This window comes from Gobio gobio, assembly GCF_949357685.1.
Source record: "Gobio gobio genome assembly, chromosome: 7".
NCBI classification, from domain to species: Eukaryota; Metazoa; Chordata; class Actinopteri; order Cypriniformes; family Gobionidae; genus Gobio; species Gobio gobio.
Window position 1 is genome coordinate 31,618,597 of NC_137103.1, and position 26,811 is coordinate 31,645,407.

At 37.6% G+C, this 26,811-nt stretch overlaps 1 protein-coding gene across 1 annotated transcript in view; it reads left to right on the top strand.

Moving 5' to 3' along the window:
• Positions 1 to 379: 379 nt before the first annotated feature.
• cntnap5a (contactin associated protein family member 5a) overlaps positions 380 to 26,811 on the top strand; it is a gene marked incomplete at its 3' end in the record, with an annotated part of 106,314 nt that continues 79,882 nt past the window's right edge. The window contains exons 1-3 of the mRNA XM_079821126.1: positions 380 to 577; positions 24,498 to 24,608; positions 26,432 to 26,625. Of these exons, the coding sequence (XP_079677252.1) occupies positions 496 to 577; positions 24,498 to 24,608; positions 26,432 to 26,625 (387 nt within the window). The 5' untranslated portion in view covers positions 380 to 495. The remainder of the gene's footprint in view (positions 578 to 24,497; positions 24,609 to 26,431; positions 26,626 to 26,811) is intronic.

Here is a 26,811-nt window from a genome sequence, read left to right on the forward strand (position 1 = left end):
ACTTTGACCAGCTAGAAACCAGCTACCCTCTTCCTGAACAGCTACAGCAGGGAAAGCAGCTGCGGAGCTGTCTATGGTGCTGAACGCGTGCTGGCTCACAATTCACTGATGAAATCACTATGCCCTGATGAATATGCCACATACACTTTTCCACATCGTTCGCCTCTATTCCTCCAAAACAAATTTATACGTCATATGGGACTGGCTTCTGATGCATTTGGAGCTCAACCAGTGTTTGTTTTGGAAAATGAGGGACGCGTGGTAAAGGAGGGAGCGCGATGTGTAAGTGTGTGCGCGTTAGAGGGATGACGATGACGGCGTTTGGGGAGCTGTGGGTGTCTTTAAGAGCTTCTTTCAGCTGCTCACTGGTGTCAGGGTAGAGAGGCACGAGCCACTGAAATACTCACGAGAACAGAGAGACGCGCAAATCGTATTGGAAATACGTTTACTCCCATACATATTTAGGATATACTGCCACCGGGAAAGCTGGAAAAGATGCAGTCTCCAAAGTCACAGGCTTTTGCTGTCAGTTTGACGCTGTTCTCCGTTCTCAGCTCGGCAATGTGCGCCAGTCACTGTAAGTAGCCTACATGCAGTGCCGTTGAACACTGTAGCCTATTAAAAGTTGCTTTGGTTTGTGATTTCTTTAAATGCGTTTTTATTAGACCCAGTGGTTTACCGATGCTATATTCGGAGATCCTTAAATTAATTGAATGATTGAAAGAGTGCAAGGGGATTTAAAGACGATTCCTGCAAATATGAACTTTTATTGGATCTGATGAAACAGTAACGATGTATAGCGAATGACTGCATTCGCGTTTCACGATGGGACTTCTCATAAGCATCTGCCAAAAGATACTGGAGCAGGTGTGAGACATTGAGAATGTAGTCGTTGTATCGCGGAAAGTGATGCGTAAAAAGCAGTTATTACAGTTAATATCTTTGCTCGATTAAGTAGGAGAGGGGCGGTGTTGTAACATTTTGTTTCAACGTTTGTAACTCATTGTGTGTGTGTGTGTGTGTGTGTGTGTGTGTGTGTGTGTGTGTGTGTGTGTGTGTGTGTGTGTGTGTGTTAAACTTTGATATAATTTTCCATATGTGTCTGCTACAGAATAAAGTAGTTTAGAAAGCTACTACTTACTAAACTGTCTAAATTAATATCAAGTACAGAGAGCGTTTATGCATGGTTGTAACATAAGGACATTTTACATTTTGTGCGTTAATTGATTGTGGCAAGTTCCCCATCACCAGTCTCATATTAATGCAAACATTTTATTGTAAACATCTTAATTCACAGCAGCAAAAAAAAAAAAAAAAAAAAAAAAAACAGCTCTAAAAACAACAGTTCTGTCAATCAGAAATGTAGGTACATTTACTGTACATTTTGTTTTCATTTTTGTGCTTCCAATAGAAGTACATTGAAAGTGTTATAACCTTCCCCATCTGCTCAAACATCTTATTTCTAGTTATTCTAGTTATACCATATATATCCGATTAAACAAGATAACCTGATCCAAAGATGATCCAAATGATTCCAGTTCTGTCACATCCATTATGCAATGACATGATCCCAAATTAAATTACATAACTAGCGTGAAATTATTCTTGCCTCAAAATTGTTTTGAAGAGAGTGGTGGTCTTATGATGTGATTTCACTCCGTAGCTCATTTCTAATCAGTTAAACTGACGGTTTTACCTGTTCTTTGGTCTCCTCTATGCTATTTCAATGTTGTAGCTGGAGTTATGTGCGCCAAAAGGAATGATTTTCAGTGTCATCCCAACACACTTTTTTATATTTTCATCACTGTGAATGATTGCCATTCCTGTGTGTGAATCTTGATGTGTCTAAAGCATTCTCACAGTGCCTTCTCAGCTATAATTGTGTGGATCGGGGAGCACATAATTCCCTTCATAGATCCACCTTTTTTGTGTATTATTAAGATAAGAAACATTATGCTACTGCAGCATCTGTATGTTTCACTAGACAATGATATCTGTAATGTCTATGTATTCAGAGACAGTTTGCATCGTTACATGATATGAAACAAAAACTTCCTTAGTCATTCATGGCTCTGCTCCGCATGAGATGTGCTCTGTGGATCAGGATGGGATGGATCAGATGAAGTTAATTCTTACTGAGGACATGCAAAAGGATATTCTCATATTTACCAGAGCAGTACCAGAATAAAGCTGGAGATCCATCATGCCCTTGTCATCTGTGTCAGGTAACAGAGATAATGGTTGCTGCTGCCTCTCTCAGGAGCCCCTGGCTCTGCTCTCAAAGAGGGATAACAAGGGGATGTCCTTTCAGATCTGGTGTCCCTGGAAGAACAACTACATCCCTTTTACTGTGACCACTGGGACAGTGGAGGGTCCCAACATGACACAAGATAAAAGCCTTGTTTCACCTAGCTAGGGCAAACAGCGAGGCAAGACCCAGAGGCTCAGTGTTTTCTGACATTGTCTCTGGACATGATTGTATAAAAAATGTCCAGCCTTTTTACTTAAAAAATGAAGAGAAGTAATAGAAGATAATGCAGAATAGCTGACCCAAGTCATTGGGAGTGTGTGACTTTTAATGCCTGGACAGTTAGTGAAAAGAATAGTCAAATAACCCTTCAAGGGCAGTGCAACCAGACCATATATTCACTTTCTCTCTCTTAAAAATAAAGGCGCAATTTTTTTCTTCTTTGCATTATACAACAGCATTTCTTGGTTCCCCAAAGAACCTTTCAGGGAAAGGACCTTATATTTGTTTTTCTTAGTGTGTGGCAAACATTTTCTAATCAATGGAACCTTTTTGCAACTTTTGCGCAATGTGAAGGTTCTGCACACTCCAAATATTCCAGTAAACATTTCTTTAAAAAGTGAATTTTTGTGTGTGTGTGTGTGTGTGTGTGTGTGTGTGTGTGTGTGTGTGTGTGTGTGTGTGTGTGTGTGTGTGTGTGTGTGTGTGAAGAACTCCTTAATAATCTAAGGAATTGTTGTCCACTATAAATAACCTTTTGTTCAAGGCAACTATTCCATATAGTTGTTAAAGGCTCCTTATGGAACCTTGACAATAAAAAACTATATACCCTCACAAATAATTTCTTTATTTTTAATGGATAATTCTGGGTTAAATTGTATTGAACCCATACTGTTTCCATTTAATTTCTTCCATTGAAATGGAAGGAGTGAGGTTTTTTTGCATATTGTGATGCACATCCGAACTTAGGTGAAACTTAGGTGAAACGGAAAAAGAAAGAAATCAAATAAAATTGTCAACTTGTATCCTCTGATCGATGGAGGCAGATCTGAGAGCTAGCAGTTGATTGTAAGAAAAGGTGGGGATTTAAGAGGATTCAATGATTGGAGAAGTCCGACATATGTCACCAGATAGAAATCGTGCGTGGACAAATTGTTCACAATAAGATTACCATAGAAATTTAGATTTTCATTCTGACTTTAAAAAGTTAGTCAATCAAAAAATGAAGATTCTATCATTAATTACTCAGCCTCATATCGTTCCAAACTCGTAAGACCTTATTTTATCTCCAGAATGCAAATTTAGATATTTTTTATGAAATCCGAGAGCTTTCTGACCCCAAATAGGCAACAACGTCATAACCACTTTCAAGGCCCAGAAAGGTAGTAAAGACATTATTAAAATAGTCCATGTGGCTCCAGTGGTTCAACCTTAATTTCATGAAGCGACAAGAATACATTTTGTGTGCAAACCCCCCCCAAAATAACGAATTTATTCAACAATTTCTTCTCTTCTGTGTCAGTCTCTTATGCTGTTCATGTTGGAAACACAGAGCAGCGCTTCCAGGTTCTACGTCAGAATGCCGGCTTTGCATTGGCTAGCTCCTGCGTCAGCATCACACGTATGCATCGTGGTGCTCATGTAAACACCATCGGCCAATACAGAGCCGGAAGCGATGCACTGTGTTTACAACATGAACAGCGTAAGAGACTGACACAGAAGAGAAGAAATTGTTTAATAAAGTCGCACAAAAAGTATTCTCGTCGCTTAATAACATTAAGGTTGAACCACTGGAGCCACTATTTTAACAATATCTTTACTATCTTTCTGGGCCTTGAAAGTGGTAATAATGTTGCAGTCTATAGATGTGGGGTCAGAAAGCTCTTGGATTCCATCAAACATATCATAATTTGTGTTCCGAAGATGAACGAAGGTCTTACGGGTTTGGAACACCATGAGGGTAATCAGTGACAGAATTTTCTTTTTTGGGTGAACTAACCCTTTAAGAGTGCCTGCTGTTAGAACAAGACTGTGAATAAAACCGTGGCTTGTCAAAAGCATGCAGTGTTGTCCATCAACCCATCCATAACTGGCAGAAGCTAAAATTTGTCCTAAATTCTGTCTTTAAAGTTTGACTCCAAGTTTGAAGAGCAAAATGTGTGCATTGACCCAAACAGGACACAGCTATTTATTCAGTTTGAACGCATGTCAGAGTGCTGTTGTGGTACAGGCAGACTGATTTAACATTCTAAATACAACTCCCCTCTCAGTGGGGGAGAGAAGAGTCTTGTCGGGCATTAGCATGATAGAGTCATTTATTTTAACTTTTTTATGAGGTCAAACACGGGAGGCTTTTTAAAAGGAGCTCTCCTGTGGAGCTGACCAGATTCCCTGTGGGCTTTGTAGAGAAGGGAATCTTTAGAGGGGTTTTTTTCTTCCCCACTTTTTCCTGTATAATAGTTTGGCACTAGAGTTAACATAGATGAGAAAGGACCTGTTCAGATTTTCTCTCAATTATTGATGCACTAACTTGCTTCTGTTTTAACTGATGTAAAAAGATCATACATTGCACTGAACCATCTTGGAAAGTGATAAAAGGGAAAATGGAGAGAATGTCATTAAGACTATGGCACATAATGTAAATCACCTTGAAATGGTCTAGAGGCGGCAAAGAGCATTGACAGTGTTGTCCATATTGTAAAGTTGACTTCATCTCCATGCTGATTTATGCTGTGTGGGTGTCAGAGCATGAAAATATTGATTAATCAAGGCTTTATTCAGCCTAAATCACTGCATCCCCTCCTTCACATCTGCAAAGGGAGTTACACATAACAGAATGAGAAAGATTTTGCTGAATTTCTGATGCTGACAAACTAGGTCTGTCATTTTTTTGTACTGCAGGTTAGTGAATTGTCAGCAGTTTGTACGAATCTGTGGATATTCTGCTCGCAATCACATAAAGATGCATTTATAATTAACCTGTGTTTGTCATGAAATGCTGACACTTACACACATGTGCTCTGTCTGCAATTATTGTAGCTTAGAGGTTTTCCTATATCATAGATTATTGTAGGCTGCCTTACTGTGGATCATGCATCTATTATCTATCAGTGATCTAAGCTATATCCGGTGAAGCTATGACCTCTTAGGTGGTTTGTGGTCAACATATTGGTCATTCAGCCCATTAAATAAGAGTCGCTGTGAATCGTATGCTGTCTGAATTACACATTTGTTATGACTAGATGAACGTTTTTTTGTACCATTAATCTTCAATCATTGTGGCTTTTTGGGTACAAGAATGAATTGCTCTTGCAGGTATTACAGTTCATGTACAGTTACTAGCACACATATGGCTCTCCTTTTGTTCTCTGCGTGATAATCCATCACGCTGTTTCATCACTTTCTTCCCACAGTGGAAATGCACAAAAAAAAAGATATCATGGATAGTTTCTCAGGACTAGAGGCTGTTCTCTTGTTCTTTTCAGAGTAGGGCGCATGAGAGACAAAAGATTTTTCTCTCAAAGGGTTTATTGGCATGTGTAAAATGTATTCTGGGAAAGTTAATCAATATATTTAAAGAAATGCAAATCCAAGCTATAAAAGAAAAAGGGGGTCAAATGTTATTTGATATTTTTATTCTTATGTTGGGTCCTGTAGATTTAATTAAACTGAATGAACATGTGGCACAAAATATTAATTAAATGTAAAGCTTGAAATAGCTACATTAATATGGCAGAAACACTTGTAGAGCGATGCTCTGAAAACTGTCTAAATTGTCCGTTTGAGATGAGCACAAAAAGAAACTAGAACATGACTGTGGCCTCTCATTACTTGTTTGCTTTCATCTGATATCTTTTGATGATAGAATCTGGAAAATGATCAGTCCTAAATGAATGAGGGTTTTGCACACAGGCTTTACGTGAGCTATTTGCAGGATGGCACTGTTGCTGGTCTAGTTTTATTTATTTGAAGATAATTTATGAGAAATGCACTTTAAATGGTGGTTTGCCTTGCTTTACATCTTGCGTTCTTTGTTCTTTCATCCATTATTTGTCTCTAGCGAGCTCTTAGTATTCATTATCTATCTCAAATCTTCATACAGTCTGCACTCCAGTAAATGTTGTTGGATAATATCAGTCATGATAACGCATGCAATCAACCTTCCTTCATGTGCATTCACTATTCCTCTCCAATTAAAACACGATTCGCATGCAGATAAGACATGTAGACATGAATATGTAACTTGTCAGAGTAGTGTTAGATACTGTGTCATTTGCCTTTTGATTACAGTGTTTGCAGCGCACTGAGATGTTCACAGGAATAATAGAACAGCAATGTAATGTTACGACAATGGCTCCATCTGAATGTTAATCCTTAAGCTTTCCTCTGAACATTTTAAAATCCCCCCCAAATTGGGTTTCCCCCCCCCCCCCCAATCACATACTTTGAGATACCAGCTTTGAAAAATGCTGTCTTTATTTTGAAACTTAAACAGGTTTTCATTTTAGTCCATTTGAATGCATATGTGATACACTTACATTTATGTATTTATCCAATGCAGATTGAAATCAAGGTATACATTTTTTTTCTCTCAGTTCATGCACTCATTGGGAATCAAACCCTCGACCTGTTTTCTATTTTTTTCCCTTTATATATTAAAATGCAATCTATTCCTGTGATGACACACCTGATTTCGCATCGGTCATCGCCCCAGTCTTCAGTGTCACATTCACTGAAATCATTCTAATATGTTAATTTGATGCTTAAGAAACACTATACATTTTTTTTCAGGATTCTTTGATGCATTGTATGTTCAAAAGAGTAGCATTTGTCTTGAAATAGATATATTTTGTAGCATTACAAGTGTATTTTCCTGTTATCACTGTAAAGCTGCTTTGAAACAATCTTTATTGTATAAAGCACTACTGACTTGACTATTTACTGCAACTTTCAATCAATTTAATGCATCCTTGCTGAATAGAAGTATTTTTTTAAAAAAAAAAATATTGACCCCAAATGTTTATGTAATAATTTTTATATAACTATATTCACTTTTAAGTGATTGTATTAAAGTGTGGTAAATAAATAAGTGTTGTACGTCAATGTGGGCGTTTGAAGAGAATGAGATGCTGTTATTTTAAACAGTATGCTTATGCAATGTGGAAAAGTATACCATATGCCACTTCAGTGCTGCTTTCTCTCGCTCTTGATTTCTTTCACCAAACCAAATGCCCAGTGGAATGATTTTCAAAAGACTTGTTTTTCTTCTAGTTTCACTAGATTTGTAAAGCTGAAGAACCTGATAAGAGTTTTAAAAAACATTTTCAGGGAGGGAGTTTTATTCTAACACCACATCAAAGAACATTCTTCACAGTGTTAAGATTACCAAAACATGCTTTGAAACTTTTTTTGTCTGTGTGAAAAGAAGCGCGTATCGTGTCCCATTCCAAATTATTTAACCTCTCCCTGTTAAAACCTCGTTTCATTCTAGAAACCAAAGTATGTTACACTGAAGTTCTTAAACTGTGGTGTGGTAACATTGTTCTCTAAAGGCTCACATGGACCGAAACACAGAAATTGAAAGGAAGAACATCAGCAAATGTAAAACATACACCTTTGCTTCTGTATTTCCCCCCTCCCCCATTATGAACCAAATGCTAGCCAACTTTGTGACATTTCCATGAGCCAGCTGGGGGGCAAAGCATGTGCCCCACCATCTGGGCTGATGGGATGGAAGCGGACACTCACAGGACAGGAACCTCAGGCATTCCCTCACTCTGTCCAGCATACAGGTTAACAATTGGCTAGCCCTGGGACTGATGCCAAGACTCCCAATTTTAGACTAGAAAATGTAGGAATCAATAGCAGATGTGGAATTAAGTCACTCTAAATAATCTTTGACTGAATTTGAGGTGTATCCTTTAACCACTTATTCACATGTGTTCAGTCTGGCATTGTGTGCCATGGGGGACATTTTACTACCCATCATTCTAACACAAGATATCATAGATATAACATTATGATCTCTGGTCTGGTGGTTCATGTCTTTTCTTCATGCTCCTCTGATCTTTATTTTCTTCCTTGTGCCGTGATACTTGATGCTGCCTTCTAGCTGTTATTTTCATTCCTGGGTTTTCATGCTCAGTGTTTATTGGAGAAAAGGCTGATATTGCCATCAAAAGGCCTGTGCTTCATAATAGAAGACCGGATTGAATTCTGCCATGTATCTTCGAGCTACTTGATCTTGCTGTGTTGCAAGCTTCCTCATTTCATTCTTTTCTCTTTCAGAGCTTCTGTAGAAGCATGTCAGTATACTCATTTAATCTCACATACCAAAACCATCAGCTCTGTTTAAAAAAAATCCAGTTCGTCATGTTCTGCATTATAACAAAGTTATAATTTCTAATCATCTTTTATTTTTTAGATTCCAAACACAACATACCTACCTGAGACATTTGATTTTATTCTGGCACAGATAGAAACGGGAAGCAGAAATGTTTTTGCTGGGAGACAGAAAGCAATTTGTTGGCATTATTAAGTCGGATCTCTTTGTAGAGCAATGTTTGTTTTGGTGAAGTGCAGGCTGCCTAATTAGGGACCGAGTGATGCCAATCTCCCGTACAGCTCCGTGCATGCAGAGGCCATGGAATAACAGCTGTTCAAAAGCTATTAGGAGGAAATGCTGACCAATAATGCTGAAAAATGATAGCTGGCAGAGTAGCCAAAACGAAACTCATCTCACAGGCGTGGAAAGTGGGAAAATGACAATAGACATTCATCATAATCTATTCACATTACAAAAATATCATGTTTTAATACATTTAGTGATGTCTCGCAGTATGTTCATCAGAGTTGAGGACGTCTAATTGAAGAAATGTCATTTAGTAATTCATTTATCACAGTAAGGCCAGACATATTCAGAATCGTCATGCCCGTACAAATCAAGGGGGCATGTGGCCCCAGTAGAGTTTCCCTTCCAAAAGACAATTCCTTTGATAATTAGGTTCCACGATTACTGACAAAATTAGTAGTCCCCCAAAGTTGTCACCTTTTGGTGAATTTTTGAAGCCAAAAATGAAATTTAACACGTGATTTAATGAGTTTTGATTTTAAGAGTTTTGCATGCAGGTGGTTGGGGGAATCCATCCCAAATTTTACAAAAAATATGAATTTGTCAACACAACACAGCCAAAGAGTTTTAGCATTTGTGACCCTGGACCACAAAACCATAAGTTGCACGGGTATATTTGTGGCAATGCCGACAATACATTGTATGGGTCAAAATTATCGATTTGTATGCCAAAAATCATTAGGATATTAAGTAAAGATCATGTTCCATGAAGGTGTTTTGTAATTTTTATACCGTAAATGTATAAAAAATGTGGTATTAGTAGTAATATGCGTTGCTAAGCACTTGATTTGGACAACTTTAAAGGCGATTTTCTCAATATTTAGACTTTTTTGCACCCTCAGATTCCAGATTTTTAAATAGTTGTCTCTCGGCCAAATATTGTCATATCCTAACAAAAAAGAAAAAGAAAAAAAGTTGATGTATAAATCTCAATTTCAAAAAAATTAACCTTATGACCGGTTTTGTGGTCCAGGGTCATATTTAATGAAATACATATTATATATCCATTTACTATATATCCATGTGCAACGCGTTAAGGACTAGAGAACTCCCTCTGATTCACAATATGCATTTCCAAACGCAGACATAAGTTTTGCAGTTTAGCCTTGGGGAGTCCAATATAAGCTAATATGTTGGAGACTGAATCGATGCAGGACATATGTTCTGACTTCAGTTCATAATTCAAGAGTGTATATAACTGAGTCTAAAGACATTGCAGTAATTATTACATTGACAACTTAGTATATATAAAAAAACGATGACTGCTTATAAACAGTTTGTATGGTAGTTGTTGTAGTGGTCAAGTTTCGGTATGTAGGATTATAAGTAGCCTAATGTAGAATATGGTCATGCAGAATAAGGCATTTAATATTTGCTTTATAAGTACTAAAAGAGCCACTATGCTAGTAATATGCAAGCAAGCAACTAGTTAGTAGTGAATATTGGTCCCCAAACTAAAAAGGTATATTATGTCAGGATTTATACCCAACCCCCATGCACACTATAAAATCACACCACTAGACACTGATGACTCACAGGAAGACGTGTCAGAACTGTCACTGAAAAAAGGCATATTCCTGGGCATATTCCAGAAAACAATCAGATGAGAAATTGCACTAAAGATGTTAAAAAAAAATGTTTTTACAATGTATTGTTGCACTTTTAAAAATACTGGCTCTTGTCTGGCTGCCTTTAGTTATGAGAAATGGTGCACTCAGGGTGTGTAACATGCTGTTTTACATCCTTAGCTTGAGTCTCATCAACAGCTTGGGTGATGATAAAAATTAACTTGGCTAGGTTTCATGGTGGGTGACCTTCTCTCGATCAATTTAGCAATTGTTTTGGCAATAAGGTCCTTATAGTGTTCTGGCAAATATGCACAGAATTAAAGTGAAGGTGGCATCACTACCAAGGTTTGCCGCATAATATGTAATAATATATATTTTTTATTGTGTATTAAAGGGATGATTAAAGGAGAGATAGAACAAATCTGAAGAGCGTAAATGGATAGCAGTTATTAGCAGTTAGCATTGACTTTGAAAGAAGGGTTAATGTTTCAAAGGCCTGGCTACAATTTCTACTTAAAATCATTGGAGAGAAGAACGTATCAAGGCATTGAGTAATGTTCCTATTAGGCTTCACGATGCATATCTGTCACAAAAAGTATTCCTGCCCAATCTGTATGGGAAGGTCGTGTTCTCATATGGTTTGTCTATGGAACAGTATTCTCATGCTAACTGCTGGGCCAGCAAATCCCTGGGCCAGTGTGCATGCAGAGCTACTGCTTTAAGACATTACTTATGTTTTCAAAAAGAGACCACACACACAGCACTAATGACAGTCCCCACGCTACTGCTGAAAAGAAAAAGGAAAAAAAGGGGAAAAAAGTTTGGACCTTTTTTTAGATGGGCAATGCTGTTCCGTTTCTGGCACAAGCTTGCACAAGCTGTTACTGGAATAAGACAATGTCTGTTATTGGCACGGGCTGGTTACGCTGGCTATTGTAGCAGGTAGACCATCTCAACCTGATGCCAAAACCAGCATGAATGTCGCCAAAACATAAGGCCATCTCAAGGCCTTTTCACTCCTAGACCAATAGAACAAAAAAAGAAAGAAAAAAAAACTGGTTGACCAATGAGATAAGCTTTTGGTCACATTTCCCAAGCCACTGTGGCTGCACAATTCACCTCACTGGTGACACTAAAGCTATTTTGCCGACACCAGCAATGTAGTCCCTTCCCTGGTCACTGCTAATAATAAATGTGCATATAAATTATATGTGCATAAAGATATTCCTGCAATGCTGCTCTTTTACTTGTATAATGCACACAAAATAAATATATTTCTCACACTGCAAACTCCGAAATTTTCCAGCATTTTATGGACTAATTGCAAAGCTATTATGACTTTCTTTTTTAATTATCTTTTTAATATGCTGATATACAGTCAAACCAAAATGTATTCAGACACCTTCAACATTTTCTCACATTATCACAGTTTATTCGCTATAGTTTCGAAAGTGGTAATGAAATATGACAAGAACTAAGAGTTAAACTGTGTCAGAACAAATTCATCTTGATAATGTCAGATGACTTTGATAGAAAGGTATGTAATGGATTACAATCAACCAATCAGCTGTCAGCTGTCAAACTTAAGTACACAATAATACCAATTTAGGTCAACCAATGACCAAGCAATGCTTCATTTTGTTCAGTCTGTGGTGTAAAAGGTTGTATTAGCAAAAACACTTAAGCAAAACATGGTCAGGTCAAAGTGTCGGAATAATACATTTTACTGGTAGCCCACTGTATGAAGAATTTTTGGGTATAATATGTCACAGTTTACTTTATTTTGCTATCATCACTTACATAAATGAACTATAAATCTGGTGTCTGAATAATATTTGGTTTGACTGTATCTTATATAGTTTATATTGTTATACCTGGTATTTTTTGTAATGTAATAATTTAATGATTTATATGACTGTACCGTGTGTAATATCATGAAATTACTGTTATGTTTGGCGATTCATTTGGACTAAACTTGTAGAAAAATGTACATAACTGTTCAAAATTTTGAGGTTGGTAAGATAAAAAAAAAATTATTTAAAAGATGTCTTATATGTTATTACAATTTAAAATAACTGTTTATTTATCTGTAATTTATTCATGTGATACAAAGCTGAATTTTCTTTACTCAGTCTTCAGTGTCACATGATCTTTCAGAAATCAGTCCAATATGCTGATTTGCTGCTCAAGAAACATTTCTTCTTATTATGAATATTGAAAACAGCTTAATAGCTTACTGACCCCAAACTTTCGAACAGTAGTGTTTTAGTATCCTAAATGTTATTTAACCTACACTCTAAAAAAAAAAAGGTTCTATATGGCACCAAAAATAGTTCTTGGCTCGTAATCATAGGGGAACCTTTTTTAGTGCTATATAGCACCATTTTTGGTGCTTCAGTGGTTCTTCAGCGGTTCTTCAGTGGTTCTTCACCGGTTCTTCAGAGGTTCTTCACCAGTTCTTTGACTAAGGTGCTATATAGCACCTCTGAAGAACCACTGAAGAACCAAAATTGGTGCTATATAGCACTAAAAAAGGTTCCCTTATGATTACGAGACTTTTTTTTAGAGTGTAGATGGTTTGTAATTTAAAATGGTTTCCAACTGAACCAGGTTCTGGATTTTTCAGCAGAGGCCACTATTGTAATGTGCGTTTTCTTTTTATCCATACTGTTTGATAGTATATGTATATTTGTCTCTCATAATCTCAGTGACAGCAATGGCTGAGAGAGAATACTGGAGCTGATAGCTTTTGTTTAACCTGTATTTCGTTGCTGAGGCTGTGGAAAAAAGCTCAGATAGTCAGTCAATATAGCTTCTCCTTTCTCTAATCAGCTCACCTGCCAGCAGTGTAAGTCTCAGTTGTACCCTAGAACTAAACAAGCTTTCAGTATTTTTGTACTTAATAGGCTACTGTATCACTGTTTTTTGTTTTGTTTTTTTAAACCTCAACAAATTGGTATTTTAGTCTTAACATTGAGTGTTGACCTTTTGGCTACATTGAATGCTTACAAAGGTCAAAAGATTGTTCGAGTTTGACGCAGCCAGACACTTTATGACATGCTGGCGACCACAAGTGCCCTCGTTAATCTGCTGACAATTGTGAAATATAATTAATGCAGCCAGCATCTGTTTGGGCCGCAGTCTGTGACAGTGGGAGTCAATGATGTTAAAGATGGATGGCTCGCTCTAGACGGATGCTGATAGAATCAGATATTGAGAGCTTTCATTTCCCAGCAAGTGTAGGAGTGAAAAAGAGTGAGAATTTATGCTTATCATTGAGAGCAGGGTGATACAATTACATTGATAATAAATATATTGTCATAGAGGGACAGTTTTTGACAATTAATCTTTTGCTAACACAAATACACAGAACAACAACAAAAGCCACTTGAGCTTAATGAAAATGTTCATTCTGTGGTGATTAGAAGAGAATTGAGAGCAGAGTTCAGGAGAGACACTGAATTACCAGCCAAGAAAAATTGGAAGTCAATGTGTTTTTCTCTGACTTTGATGTCAAAACGCAAACACACATGTATTCAGCACACACATTTTGGCCCATTACACAGATTTCGCTCAAACAACTTTATTGGTAACACCTTTAATGTAAGGCATTTTTTTTTCATGTTTGTTTGCATTTAGAAGTCAAAACCCTAGAGAAATCTGTTTATTGATAGATCTTTTCTTAAAAAAAGCTTCCATTCAAGTTGTGGTGTAGTGCTCCCCTCAGTCTAAGTCATTCTGTTTAACCAGTTTGTTTGTGTGGTTTGTGCAAATGAACAGATACACAAAAATGATTCACTGATTTGACTCACTGTACTATTCTTTAAAGTCTGTAAATAGTTGTATTTATTTTTGTTTATTTTAGAAATGTGTCCCTTTTTGACACAGCAAAAACACAGCTCATATTCATTTATAAATTACACTACTGTTTAAAACCGAAAATAATATTTATATTCAGCAAAGACATTAAACTGATCAAAAGTGACATAGTAAAGACATTTATTGTATAATGTTACAAAATATTTTTATTTCAAATAAACAGTGCTGGGTAGATTATTTACAGATTGCAGTCACTGATTCCAAATTACATTACAAACTACATTTTGACTACTTTTGACATAACTCGTTTATCACATTGATTTGAATAGAATATTATTTTACCATACTGATGTAAAAATACAAAGAGAAAGAAAATATATTCCATTCTTTGTTATCAACAACATGAAGTGCATTAAATATTACGTTTCCCAGACTGCCGTTCATGATGGAACTGCAGGGGCTTGTGAGTTTAATAAAAATCTTAAATTAAAATAAATAATTTTAAAACAATCAAAATAAACGTTTTTTTTTTATTTTTTATAAATTGTTATGATTCTGATTTCAAATGCTTAAACAAAGTGCAATGGTTTAATACGAATACATTTCTCACAGGCAGCTGCTGTGTGGAGTAGATAGAAATGAGAGGAATACACGGGTTTCCTGTTTACAAACATTACAGGGTGCGTGCGCATCCTGGAGGCAGAAAGACAGATCGCTGGTCCGCTACTGCAACAACATTGAAGCTTTCCTTATTGTTTGTATATAACTGCTGACTCAGTAAAACGTGATTTTAGTTGGATCTGTTTGTCTGTCTTTAATTTTGCAGTGTTGCTGTGATACATGTATGAATGATCATGTTAGGTAATAATTTTTTGGCAAACGCATGCTTCCCCCTAGGTATGTTAAACATCAGGCACCCAGCACTGGCTCTGTTGGTAATATTAAACACGCAGCAACTCCTTGGCATTTTGACTTACAGACACGCCGCTACTAACCTACAACACGAGAGGTTTCTTCTTTCTGCCTCTCGGGTGCGTGCGCAAGCAGTGATGACGTCGCCGAGAAATCCATGTATAGAGATCATTGACAGGAAGAGTCAAAGGGTTAAATCATAAAAGGGGTTGAATGGTGCCATTAGAGCATGTGACAGTGTCATCGGCATAATCCCTGAGGAGTTCTTATGTATTACAGCTGATATGTAATATACACGGCGGGAGAATAAAATGCTCAGATGTATGAAAACAGCTTGATCCTCTTCATTTGGCTGTTAAATCAGTATTACAGACATCTGTTCCCATACATATGAGTGCAGTCAAGTCAGGTCACGCAGAGGGTTTTTGCAGCAATGGAATGATATTTTACCTCATCTGCACTCAATCCTTGTTTCTTCATCGAGTTGAAAACAATGCTCGACTCCCGCTAGCCTGTCGTGGACACTATTTGAAACCGAATGGATTCGCTAAATGAACACAGCTCTCGACCCGCAGATGGCTGGAATGCAGTGATTATTGTAATCACTTGGTGGCCAGTTTTCACTGTGTCCTCGCTTGCTCTACAGCAGATTAGAGTTTCTTGCTGTGCACTGGCGTGGAGACGTGGAACAATGGGGAGAGAGTTGGAGTCCAAGCAGATCTGCTCCCCTGCCTTATCCCGGATCAGCGGCCTGTGAGTGCTGACATGCTCAGATCGCTGTACTCATAATCTGCCACTCCACGCTGGAGGCACAGTAATCCTAAACGCAGCTCAGCGAGCACACAGGGAGAGCCGGGGCCGCCACAGGCTTTCTTTAAAAGGTTCTTGTCATCGCCCTTGTAAGTTTGTGCAGTAATACCACATGAAGTCTTGTGACTTGTACGTTTTGATTCCTTTCATGAGTGCAGACTGGTTCAATAATTTGCACGACCTATCAATGTGAATTTACATGACTGTCTCTGCATATTACACTGAGCAATTTGGGTATCACTACTAGAATTGTTCCATCATCACCTTGTGTATGCAATACTGTTTGCATCAGAATTTTTTTTGGTCTTTTTTTTCTTCTGGCTTTTTTTCATGTTGGATGTACAGGCTGATTTAACCATTGTCTCCACTGGTAGGGTAAAGTAGGGCTGCACGATTATGAAAAAAATCACAATTGTCGATTATTCCCCTGAAATTGTAATTGTGATTATTAATTACGATTATTCTATAGCATTAAACCAACAAAAGTCAACAAACTCAAAAGTCAAATATACATTGGTTTGGTTTCTTTAAATAAACCCCTCCGCAAAGCTTACACTGGTGTCTTACCTGAGAGAAAACGGATTTCACGTTAAGTGATATAATTTTTAACAGCAGGGCTCTCAAGTTTTGAACTGAGTTCAGAGTGGCGGTGGGGTTTGGGTGGGGACGGGGGTCTGATCTGAAAAATGACAAATTCGTACTAATAAAGAAATATTTACTTAATTCAGCATTTCTTAGTGCAGGTTTGTGTGTGTGTGAGTGTAAGAGAGAGATAATGGTTAGTGTAGTGTAGTGCTCTAATGTAGGTGTTGGTCGCAGGTTTTGAGGGCTTCAGTACAGGGGTTGGTGGCTCCCATTTGAAACACTGTGATTCAACGCCAGCCATTTTCACTGTCATGATGGATGACAGAGTACCATCTAGTGCCAAGTGTTCCTGGTTTTGGTTTTGTTTAGTCCAACCATGGAGAAAGCCCTCTTAGCGTCTGCATTTGAATGAGGGAGCACTAACACTAATGCAGCTATTTTAGAAAACCTCCCAAACTGGCTCAAACCGGTCACCTTTGAAACAAGGAACCAGGAGCCTCTATTACTGAAATGCTTTGCTTTTATGATTTCAATTAATTATGCGTATGTCATGTGGTCCCAAATATTTCTTACCTTGCTCTTGATCGAGGACATACTCCTCCAAAACTCCTCAACGATAAAGGTGGTGGGATCTTGAGGCATGGGGATATCCATGAGCTGATACTCCAAGAACTCCTCACTCACCTTGTCCTGTTCCTCTGGCCCATGGAAAGGAAGTAGTTCCTGAAATCCAAAAAGAGCACCATGTGTAAAGAACTGATTAAGGATTTGTTTTGTGACCATAATCAAAATGAAAGTTAAAGTATTCAATATGTTGAAATCCTGGAAAATGTGAAACCCTTGCCTGTCTAAGAAGTATAGGACGTCTTCCAACCCACACTCAGTCCTCTGCTACACGTCAACGAATTTAGCATGAGATGTCGCCCAAAAACAATCTTCCCAAAAAGTATATTTGAGGACAATGAGAATACAGGTTTGTCTCCTTATGTGAGACTTGAAAGTTTTACCTTTGGCCTAGGCTATTTCATTTTATTTTATCCATACAATGCATAGTATTAATTATTGCATTTGTCTATTTCAAAGATGTCAGGGAAGAAGCAAATGGCAAATTAATATTCCAATTTCTTGGAATATTTACTTATATATACTTATATACTTATAGTATATACTTTTTATTTCCTTTTCTTTTCTTCTGAATCAGAACTAATAATAAACAAGTGTCAGGATAGTTGCTGAAATTAGCAGGGATTCAACTGGCTAGCTAGGCTAGTTCACATACTCTGGTCAAACTGATAGCTAACCTACCAGCTGCCTGGACACATATATTCCCCAGCAATGATGAGATGACTTACTTTACCCATGGGATATGGTCTTCTCCCACGTCGATCAGTCTGTAGCCACTTCGGGCGAGTTGTGATTCAATGCGACAGCTGTCCTCTTCTGTAGCTACTTCAGCGAGCATCTGATTCAATGTCGTGACGAGCGTGTGAACAGGTTGAAATGCGTGAGACTTGAGAGCCCTGAAAGCTTGTTGTTTTGCAGAACATCACAGTTATGTTATGAGAAGAGCAAGGCCTGTAGTTAGGGATTACTTGTAATTTAAGGAAAATATAATTATAGCCTATTTTTAGAATGACATATTTTTTTTTTTTTTTCAAACTTAAGGCCTGTACACACCGGGACGAATATCGTGCACGTTTATCACCAGCGCTTTTCGTGACGTTTTTCGGTGCGTCATGAGTGTTCACACCCAAGTGATTTTCACTGGCGATGCGCCGAGTGAACGTGCACATTCAGTAGATGCGCTACCGGTACACAAGGTGGTGCTGCGGCACTTTACGCCTCTGACACTTGCTTGTCAGTCAGAAGAAGAAGAGAGACCGTATTTACGTGCTTGCCAAAACCATAGACATATTATGTCTAAGGCCAAAACCATTCACACACTTTTTACTAACTGGCAAGCAGCATTAGCAGCTCATCTTCTTCTTTGTCTACTTACTACTTCTTCGTCGGATCAATGAGTGCTCGGCAAGTGTTTTTGTCAAGTGTTTTACTGTCACTTCAGCAGCTCCAGGCACGTGAACAAAAGCGGCGATCTCATTGTTCGGCCAGGTTTTAACACGCCGCGACATTGGCGCCCTTTGTTTAGTCACGAGGTGTTAAACGTCGACGATAAACGTGCGCGAAAATCGTCCCGGTGTGAACAGGCCTATAGTCTGTGGGGCAAAACGCCCACAGGGGGCATTGCTTCTCACTATCATAATTACTGTAGTTGCATGTTCTGAACATAACATTTTTTGATTTTCCATCAAATGTAAGCTAACTAGGTGGTTGAATAAAAATATTTGGACTTGCGTAACGTCAGCTAACAATATGTTTTATATTTTTCATACCTGGTTTATAATTTATGTCATTATCACTGAAAACTAGGATAACTATTCTAGACACATTTAACTTTTGTTTCACAGAAAAGTTACTCAGTCCTTAAGGGGGGCGTTTCCCTCTTCGCATCACCAAATAACATTACGCTAACGCTACTAGTTCATTTACAGACCCTTGCAAAAAAAGTCCACTTTAGTTTACTTATAAAATACTACTTATTACGATGATAATAATATACTTTAAAATAATATACTTAAGTGTGAACTGAATGTAATGTTTTCAGACACTGAATTGCATTTTAACTTACTGAAAATGGGTTATGCTTCATTTTAAGGTGTCTTTGTTGCAGTGTAATTATACATATACACAGTAAGTACTCAATAATATTAATTAACATCAAGTACTTACCATGGGGTTAGGATTAAGGCTGTAATTTAATAATGTAATTTTGCATAATTTACTGTTATTACTATAGCATGTACTGAACATGCAACATGTAACAAACACACTGTAAACACTGTAACCTGAAAATGCATTATACTGTAAATTAAATCTTAAGAGTGCTTTATGACCCACTTAATTAGTACTTAAGTACATCTATGTTTAATGTCATAATTAGTGGTGCTTGCCTTTAAAGGCGAAGCATCACTATTACTATTCTGTGGGCTTATTATTTATTTATTTTTATATAGTATATTGCAACCCATTCTCACTCCCAAGGCGTCAAAATCCGAAGCATGGTCAAGTGCCTTCCGCATCACAATGAAGACACTAAAGTCACCAGGCGTCACTATATCGACGCGCTGGGTGCTCCATTCATTTCAGTTGTTTACCCAATGCGTCAGATCAAGATGCATTTTTTTCTTTGCATTTGTAAAAGCAGACATGAGTTTATTAATATTTTATTAATATTTAAAGGCTACTTTTATATTTTGGAGCAACTAACCCAACTCCTACCCTAAACCTACCCACTTCTAAACTATATAAAACACATAACAGGCAAATACAAGGACAGTCAAAGGTATTTATTGCAAAAACTGACCAAAAACAGTATAAAACTATTAACTCATGTTGGATTCCAAGGCTTCTGAAGTCACACAATGTCTTTATGTAAAGAACCGAGTTGATCTTGATGTTTTAATCGTTGAGATGATGATCCTGCCACTCCATGAACGCACTCATTCATATTTCATTCAAATAATAATCATGTCAATCGGTCACGAGACATACGAGAGCCAATGCAATTTCACTATAAAATCTGATGTAACGGGCTGCAATTTTTGAAATTGAATGTGTTCATGATCTTCAGCGGATGGAGACGCTGATCGCTTTTGGGGATTTCCTTCACACAAATCAATCGCTTGGCCTCGGAACACTTGGAATATTTGTACTTTTTGAATAAATTGTGCATGCAGTCATATCTGCCTGTTATATCTGTGTTTTATATAATATACTACACAAATGGGTTGGTTTAGGGATGGGATGGGGTTGGGTTACATATTAAAACGTGTTTAAATAGCGTAAATAACAAATGTTTTATTTACATTTATTATCTTGATGCTGGCTGATTAAATTGAGAATCACACTCCAACATGTCATAATGGCAAAATCATAACCCAATATATGATCATCATGACTATAACGTTCCCATGCCCAGCGCGTCTGTGTCTGACGGCAAAGATTTCTCATTGAAATTAATGGAGCACCCAGCGCGTCGAAAAATGACGCCTAGGGGTACACCCATGAAAGAGGTGTCAAATTGTGCGGTTTATTGAGGAGAGGTGGGCTATGACTTTTATAAGCGATTGGGTGTACATTGTTCGCCCGGCTGGCGAAAAAATCCCAATGTGCTTTGCATTGTGACCAACTTTGACGAGTCATAGCTCTGAGCGAGGATTTCGTAGAAACATGTGGGTTACCACATTTGAAGAGGCTGGCAGGCTGTGTCAGAACATACCTACAATGGGGTGTTTTACCCCTGGGGCGCAAGAGCTGCCCAAAGTTGTCCCATAGACATAAACGCATGTGTTATTCCTACTATGGTAACTTGCATACTGACCATAACTCTGGATCACGGTGTCATAAAGACAAGGGGGTGGGCTCAATTTACTATCTTTACTAATTTACTAATTTGCAACCAGTCACTATCTCAGGATCATCGTGAAGCTATTAAAGCCACGCCTTAGCCACCATTTAGAGCTCTCTAGCAACACGTTCCATAGACTTCCATTGAAAGACATCAAAGGGATATCTTTGAATAGAAGTGTCATAGAAACACGAGGGTGGGTTTGTTTGACTCAGGGCATCAACAGCCAATCATAAATCACCTTCAACACTTCATAGCCACGCCCTAGCAACCATTATCAAGCACCCTAGCAACCCAAATGCCATATATTCTGAATGTCATAGAGGCATGGGGGTTGGTTTATATCATTCACATATAAACAAGCAGCTTTTGGAGTATCATCATTGGCAGCTGGCAAGTCAATCCCTAGCAAGCAAACAGAGTACCCTTGCAACCATTTAGAAAGACCTATATCTCTGCATCAGAACATCTTAGAGTTATTGGCGGTTGAATCTTTTGACTTATGCTAGCAAACTTTCAACATGCTACACATGCAGGCAGTGAATAGCTACATGCTAATAGTCATTAGCTAAGTGTTAAATCATGCTATGAACTCTATAAAAACTTGATAGTAACCAGCTATGATAACTATCAACTGCCTAGCAACCACCCATAATACCCTAGCAAGTCCTAGCAACCACCCAGTATACCATAGCAACCACCTAGCAACACCCTAGCAACCACCCATAATACCCTAGCAACCGCCTAACAATGCCCTAGCAACCACCCAGAATACCTTAGCAACCACTTAGCAAGGCCCTAGCAACCAACCAGAACACATTAGCAACTACCTAGAAACACCCTAGCAACCGATTGCTGAGTTTTGCCACTGCAAGCACCACTCACATTTTCTTCAGGAAATGTACATTCTAGTTACTTCTGTTGTCTTTGAAATATGGTTAAAGTGCACTGCTGAATGTAGTGACAAGCATTCACGGTCAACTAAAATATACTTTTTTAAATTTAATTTCTATTGAAAAAAATGTGATGTATTTAAATAATTTGTAATTACACATGTGTAATGATGACAATTATATTATAATATATTAACTTTAAATGTAATATAAAAAATATACTACAGTTATACAATTATACAATGATAATCATGTGCTTTAGTATGTAGTTAACACGTCAAAATAAGTACTTCTATAAAGCATGATAAAGAATTATTAAAACCGGATTTAATCAATAAAACTTTTAATTTGACATGTATTATAACGTGTGTTAAGAAACAGTCATGAAGGTGTACTTTCTTTAAGTGCACTTAAGTGGCCTTTTATTTCATTAATGTTATATTATCTGCAAGTACGTTCTTCATTCAGTTGACTCTTCACAATAATAATGAAACATGTTTACCCCCGGTTTGACAGGCAAGGCTTAAGCCTAGTTCCAGACTAAAATTTAATTTTTGAGACGTTTTAACTGAAAGCAACATGCACTGATATATCTTTAATTTGTCAGTGCCATTGTTTTGTCTAAAGATGCACACCAGTTATGTTTTTTCTTCTAAGGCATGTTTATAAAAGCTACTTAAATGTCCTAAATGAATTAAGGCCTAATCCTGGCTTAATCTAAACCCTGTCTGTGAAACCAGGCCTTCGTGTGTTAAACTTTTTTTTCAATTAGCACCAAACTACTGAATGCATCTTTAATGCTTTGATGTGGAGACTAAAAATAGCTATATTCCTAGTAAATGCCACATTACAGTTATTTCCTGTTAAATGTCAGTGTCATCATCATCTGACAAAAATACTCAAAACCCAAATTCCCTTAATTGGATGAAAGTTGATTATTCTCATTTTAGGAATTCATGCAGAACGAGAAATTGTAAGGTCTGCTTAAATAAGAGGTTCTTATTTTCAAACGATTAAAGCTTCATGACAGCTTTCAGGAAAGAGATCTTGTTTTCTGCTGTTGTAGGTCTCACTAGGAATCTGCAAAGGTCAAAAGAGCTTGAACAGGAGATGATACAGTGAAAAGATTCAGACACTGTGGTGACTTCACATATGTATGAAGGTCAAAAGTGGTTAGCGCTTAGCAGGAGGTTAATAGCTGAACATATGTTCTCTAAATTTAAAAGGAGTGGTTATCTGGAGCGTGCGGCATTTGTCTGTGATGCTTTTTGTGATTGAAGTACATATATCTGACCCTACGAACTTACAACAACTGATGACTATCATTTAATTATGTTTATAGCTATCAATTTTTTTAGTGTCCTTCCAAGCCTTTGACTCTCGCATGTAACTCTGGACGGCAAACATAAAGTACACCAGAATGTTTCTGAATGAAAATGTCTTTGTGGAATGCAACACCGGTAGGGAGCTGACCAAGAAATCCCATGTGTAATTATCGATATTCAATTACCTTTTCATATCTCTTGCTTCCTGCCTCAAGGCCTTTGCAATGCAAAGTAATTCACATCATTTGGGGAGCTGTAATGAAAACCACAGTGAAAGAAACTGAGCGTCTTTAGCAGACACACAGGAGAAGATTCGAGATGAGTTTGTCGACATGCTAATTAAATTCATTTTGATTTTCAGTCATTGATTAAAAACATGCGGTTGTCTTTACATTTCAAAATGGCATTTGTGCTGTTTAACAGTAGGTTTTAAAGTATTTTTGTGTCCTGAAGCCATTGGAGGTCTTATTGAGGACACTTCATGTGGGACATTAGTTCTTTAGTGGCAACTTTCATTGACCTTGCAAAAGCATATTTCTTTAACTATATATATTTTTTGTTGTAATTTTGTAAGCTAGAAATGTTTTTTGTTTTGTTTTTGTACAATAGCATAAATAGGTGATTTATTGTCTTGTCTGTGAACTTTACATGCACATAGCACATAACCTTTTAAAGTCAAGACCCCTACTGAGTTTTAACCCTAATTATGACACTTTCACTAAAGTACAGAGGTATATTTTGCTGTTGCCATAGAGATAACCTTCAGCAGTTGCTTTCTTGACCCAGAAACCTGTTTTCTCTCCATCTCATTTTTAAGCTTCTGACCACCTCTTTTTTTTAATTACAAAGATTATACAACCTTTAAAACATGTCAAACCATATCAACGTCAACCCTTTATTTGTGTATTTGTGCCATTTTATTCAAATAATTGCTCAATTTAATTTCATCTGAGATCTGTACATTGATTTCATTTTTCACTGGTCAAATGTACAGGTCTGAACTGATTAAAAAAAGGTTTACTCAGTTATTCAGACTCGCAACATGTAGAGACTAGCCTACAGGTGTAATATAAATAAAAACAAAATAAAGATGGATTTGTTAGTGAAGAGATCCATCTCACCTGTCTGATGGAAGATTATCTCAACAGTGAAGGACATCTGTTACACATTTATGAGTAGAGGAGTTTATTTTCATATTTGCTAATATTTGTCTGTTTTATATTTGTTGTCTTATCCAGACAGCTGTGATGGATCTCTGGCATCTCTTCTGCCTGCAACCTCCTTTCGGAGCTCTTCACATTTCTCAGACAGTCGGGCTGCGTACTTTGCCAAGCTAAACAAAAGAGATGGTAAGTTTAATTCCTTTTTTGTTTGTTAATTTATTCATATCTGTGTCAGTTAGGGAGACAACATAAATTACGTCTTGGAAATGTAAGCCTTCTTAGAGTTATGGAATCCTTTTGATATACAATATAGTCATGTATACAATTTACCTTTAGACATGTGAAAACCGCAAAGGCGCCCCGCCGGTGGCCGATTTTGAAAAATGTTCTCACAGGCCTCTAGGGCCGTGAGACAAAAAGGCCCAGCAAGTTTCGTTCCGATCGGCCTCCGCTAACCGTGACAGCCGCTCAAACTTCATTGGACGATGACGGCCGGGTTTTTCGAGATAAACGAATGTTCTCCTAGACAATCATGGCACCTTGGATAAAGACACCGCATGCCAGTTTTCAAGTCAATCGGATTGACTGTTGCATAGCTACAGCTGTTTTTGTGTTTTTTTCCCTTTTCATTTTATAGCTCCACCAAGTGAGTGGCCAGTTGCTGCTTCCTTTTTCATGGACCATGAGTCCACACATGGGTGTACCGCGTTTGGTGAAATTATCTCATTCTGTTCAAGATCGAGGGAACGCTGTTTTAGTAAAATTGGCCACGGCCACTTCAAAGGTTTTGGCGTCCCGTCGCGGATATCAGTCCAAATGTAGACTTTTATTTTTGATAATTATTGACAGTCCGACTCGTTCTGCACTGGTTTGGTTCTGATCGAGCGAAAAACCTAGGACTAGTTCGCAAAATTTTGCCAAGTTGATGATCAACCTGATGATCAATTGATTTTGATTTTGTTGAGTCAAGGATATAAGACACTTGAGTCTTCAACGAACGGTTTAGGAGTTATGAACTAACAATTACAAAAGCGTTTCAGTGCTACGATCTTGAACCCCTAAATATTACCGACCCCAAACTTTTAAACAATAGTGTACATGTTCATTAATTTATGTATATTGTGTGAGAACATTATTTATATTTATACAGTCATTATACAATATTTTATGGAATTCATTTATTTTACATTATATTTTTAAGATCATAATCATCAGTATAAACATTGTATGTAGACTTTTGTTTTAAACATACAGTAAGAATAAATTACATGGCGAAGAAAAACCTTACAAGATGCATTGATAAAAAGCCCTTATTAAATATTTACTGCATCCATGTGCATTTATTCATGCTCAAAATGAAAAATGAAATGAAAAAAAGAAAACACAAACTTTTCATATGGTTTCATATGTTACTGAACTTTTGCTTTCAAAAGTCTTCAAAAGAGGATCTCTGCAAGTCCTCAGCTATTTATAGATGTGACCAACCTCTACCGCGTGCATCTGTAACAAACTAAATGATTCCTCTCTCTAGGGGGTCTGTGTAAACGCTGCTTCTTTCAAGTCAGAGGTCCCCGTTTAAAATTCTGCTCTGATCTGCTCCTGTGGTGTCCGCAGTGCTTGAGTAATGAACCTCTCTGCCCAAGTCAGATCTATTTCTCCATACAGTTCTGAGCTGGAGGTAGAAATGCATCTTTATATGGAGAACATGTGCCGACAGTCTTCTCTGATCCGAAGTGAATGCTGTACATGTTAAGTAAGGTCAAGAGGTTGAGGATCTTGGCTTGTTTTGGAGTGGGAGCAGTCTATTGATTGACAGCAGCTCACCCCATGAATGCAAAACTAACTGAAAAGCCAAATGAAATGCATATTTGATCATTTCATATAGTTGCTTAAATGAAAACCTTTACCAGTTGCCTTTCCTGTATGCTTTTGAGCAAGGACACCATATGACACTCAAAATTGAGTAAGATTTTGATAGACATTGACAGAGGTCTTGTGGGGTTCTCCAGGAGGAGGTGGTTGGAGCCCAGAGTCGACGGACAAGTCGCCCTGGCTGCAGGTTGACCTCCAGGACCGAATGGAGGTCACAGCAGTGTCCACACAAGGTCGTCACGGCAGCACGGACTGGGTCAGTGCCTTCATGCTCCTGTACAGTGACACCGGACGCATCTGGAAACAGTATATGTTGGAGGACAATGTTGGGGTAAGTGTGTGTATTTTTGGTACCAATTTACCGTATCACCCTGAAGGGCCTTATTTTGTGAAAATGACACTTATTACTTATGTAATAAATGAAGAAATGCAAATGAGATATTGATTTTGGTCTAAATTATATTATATTATGTGTGAAGAAATATCACCTCAGAGTAATATTGAACAAGCACAGCTA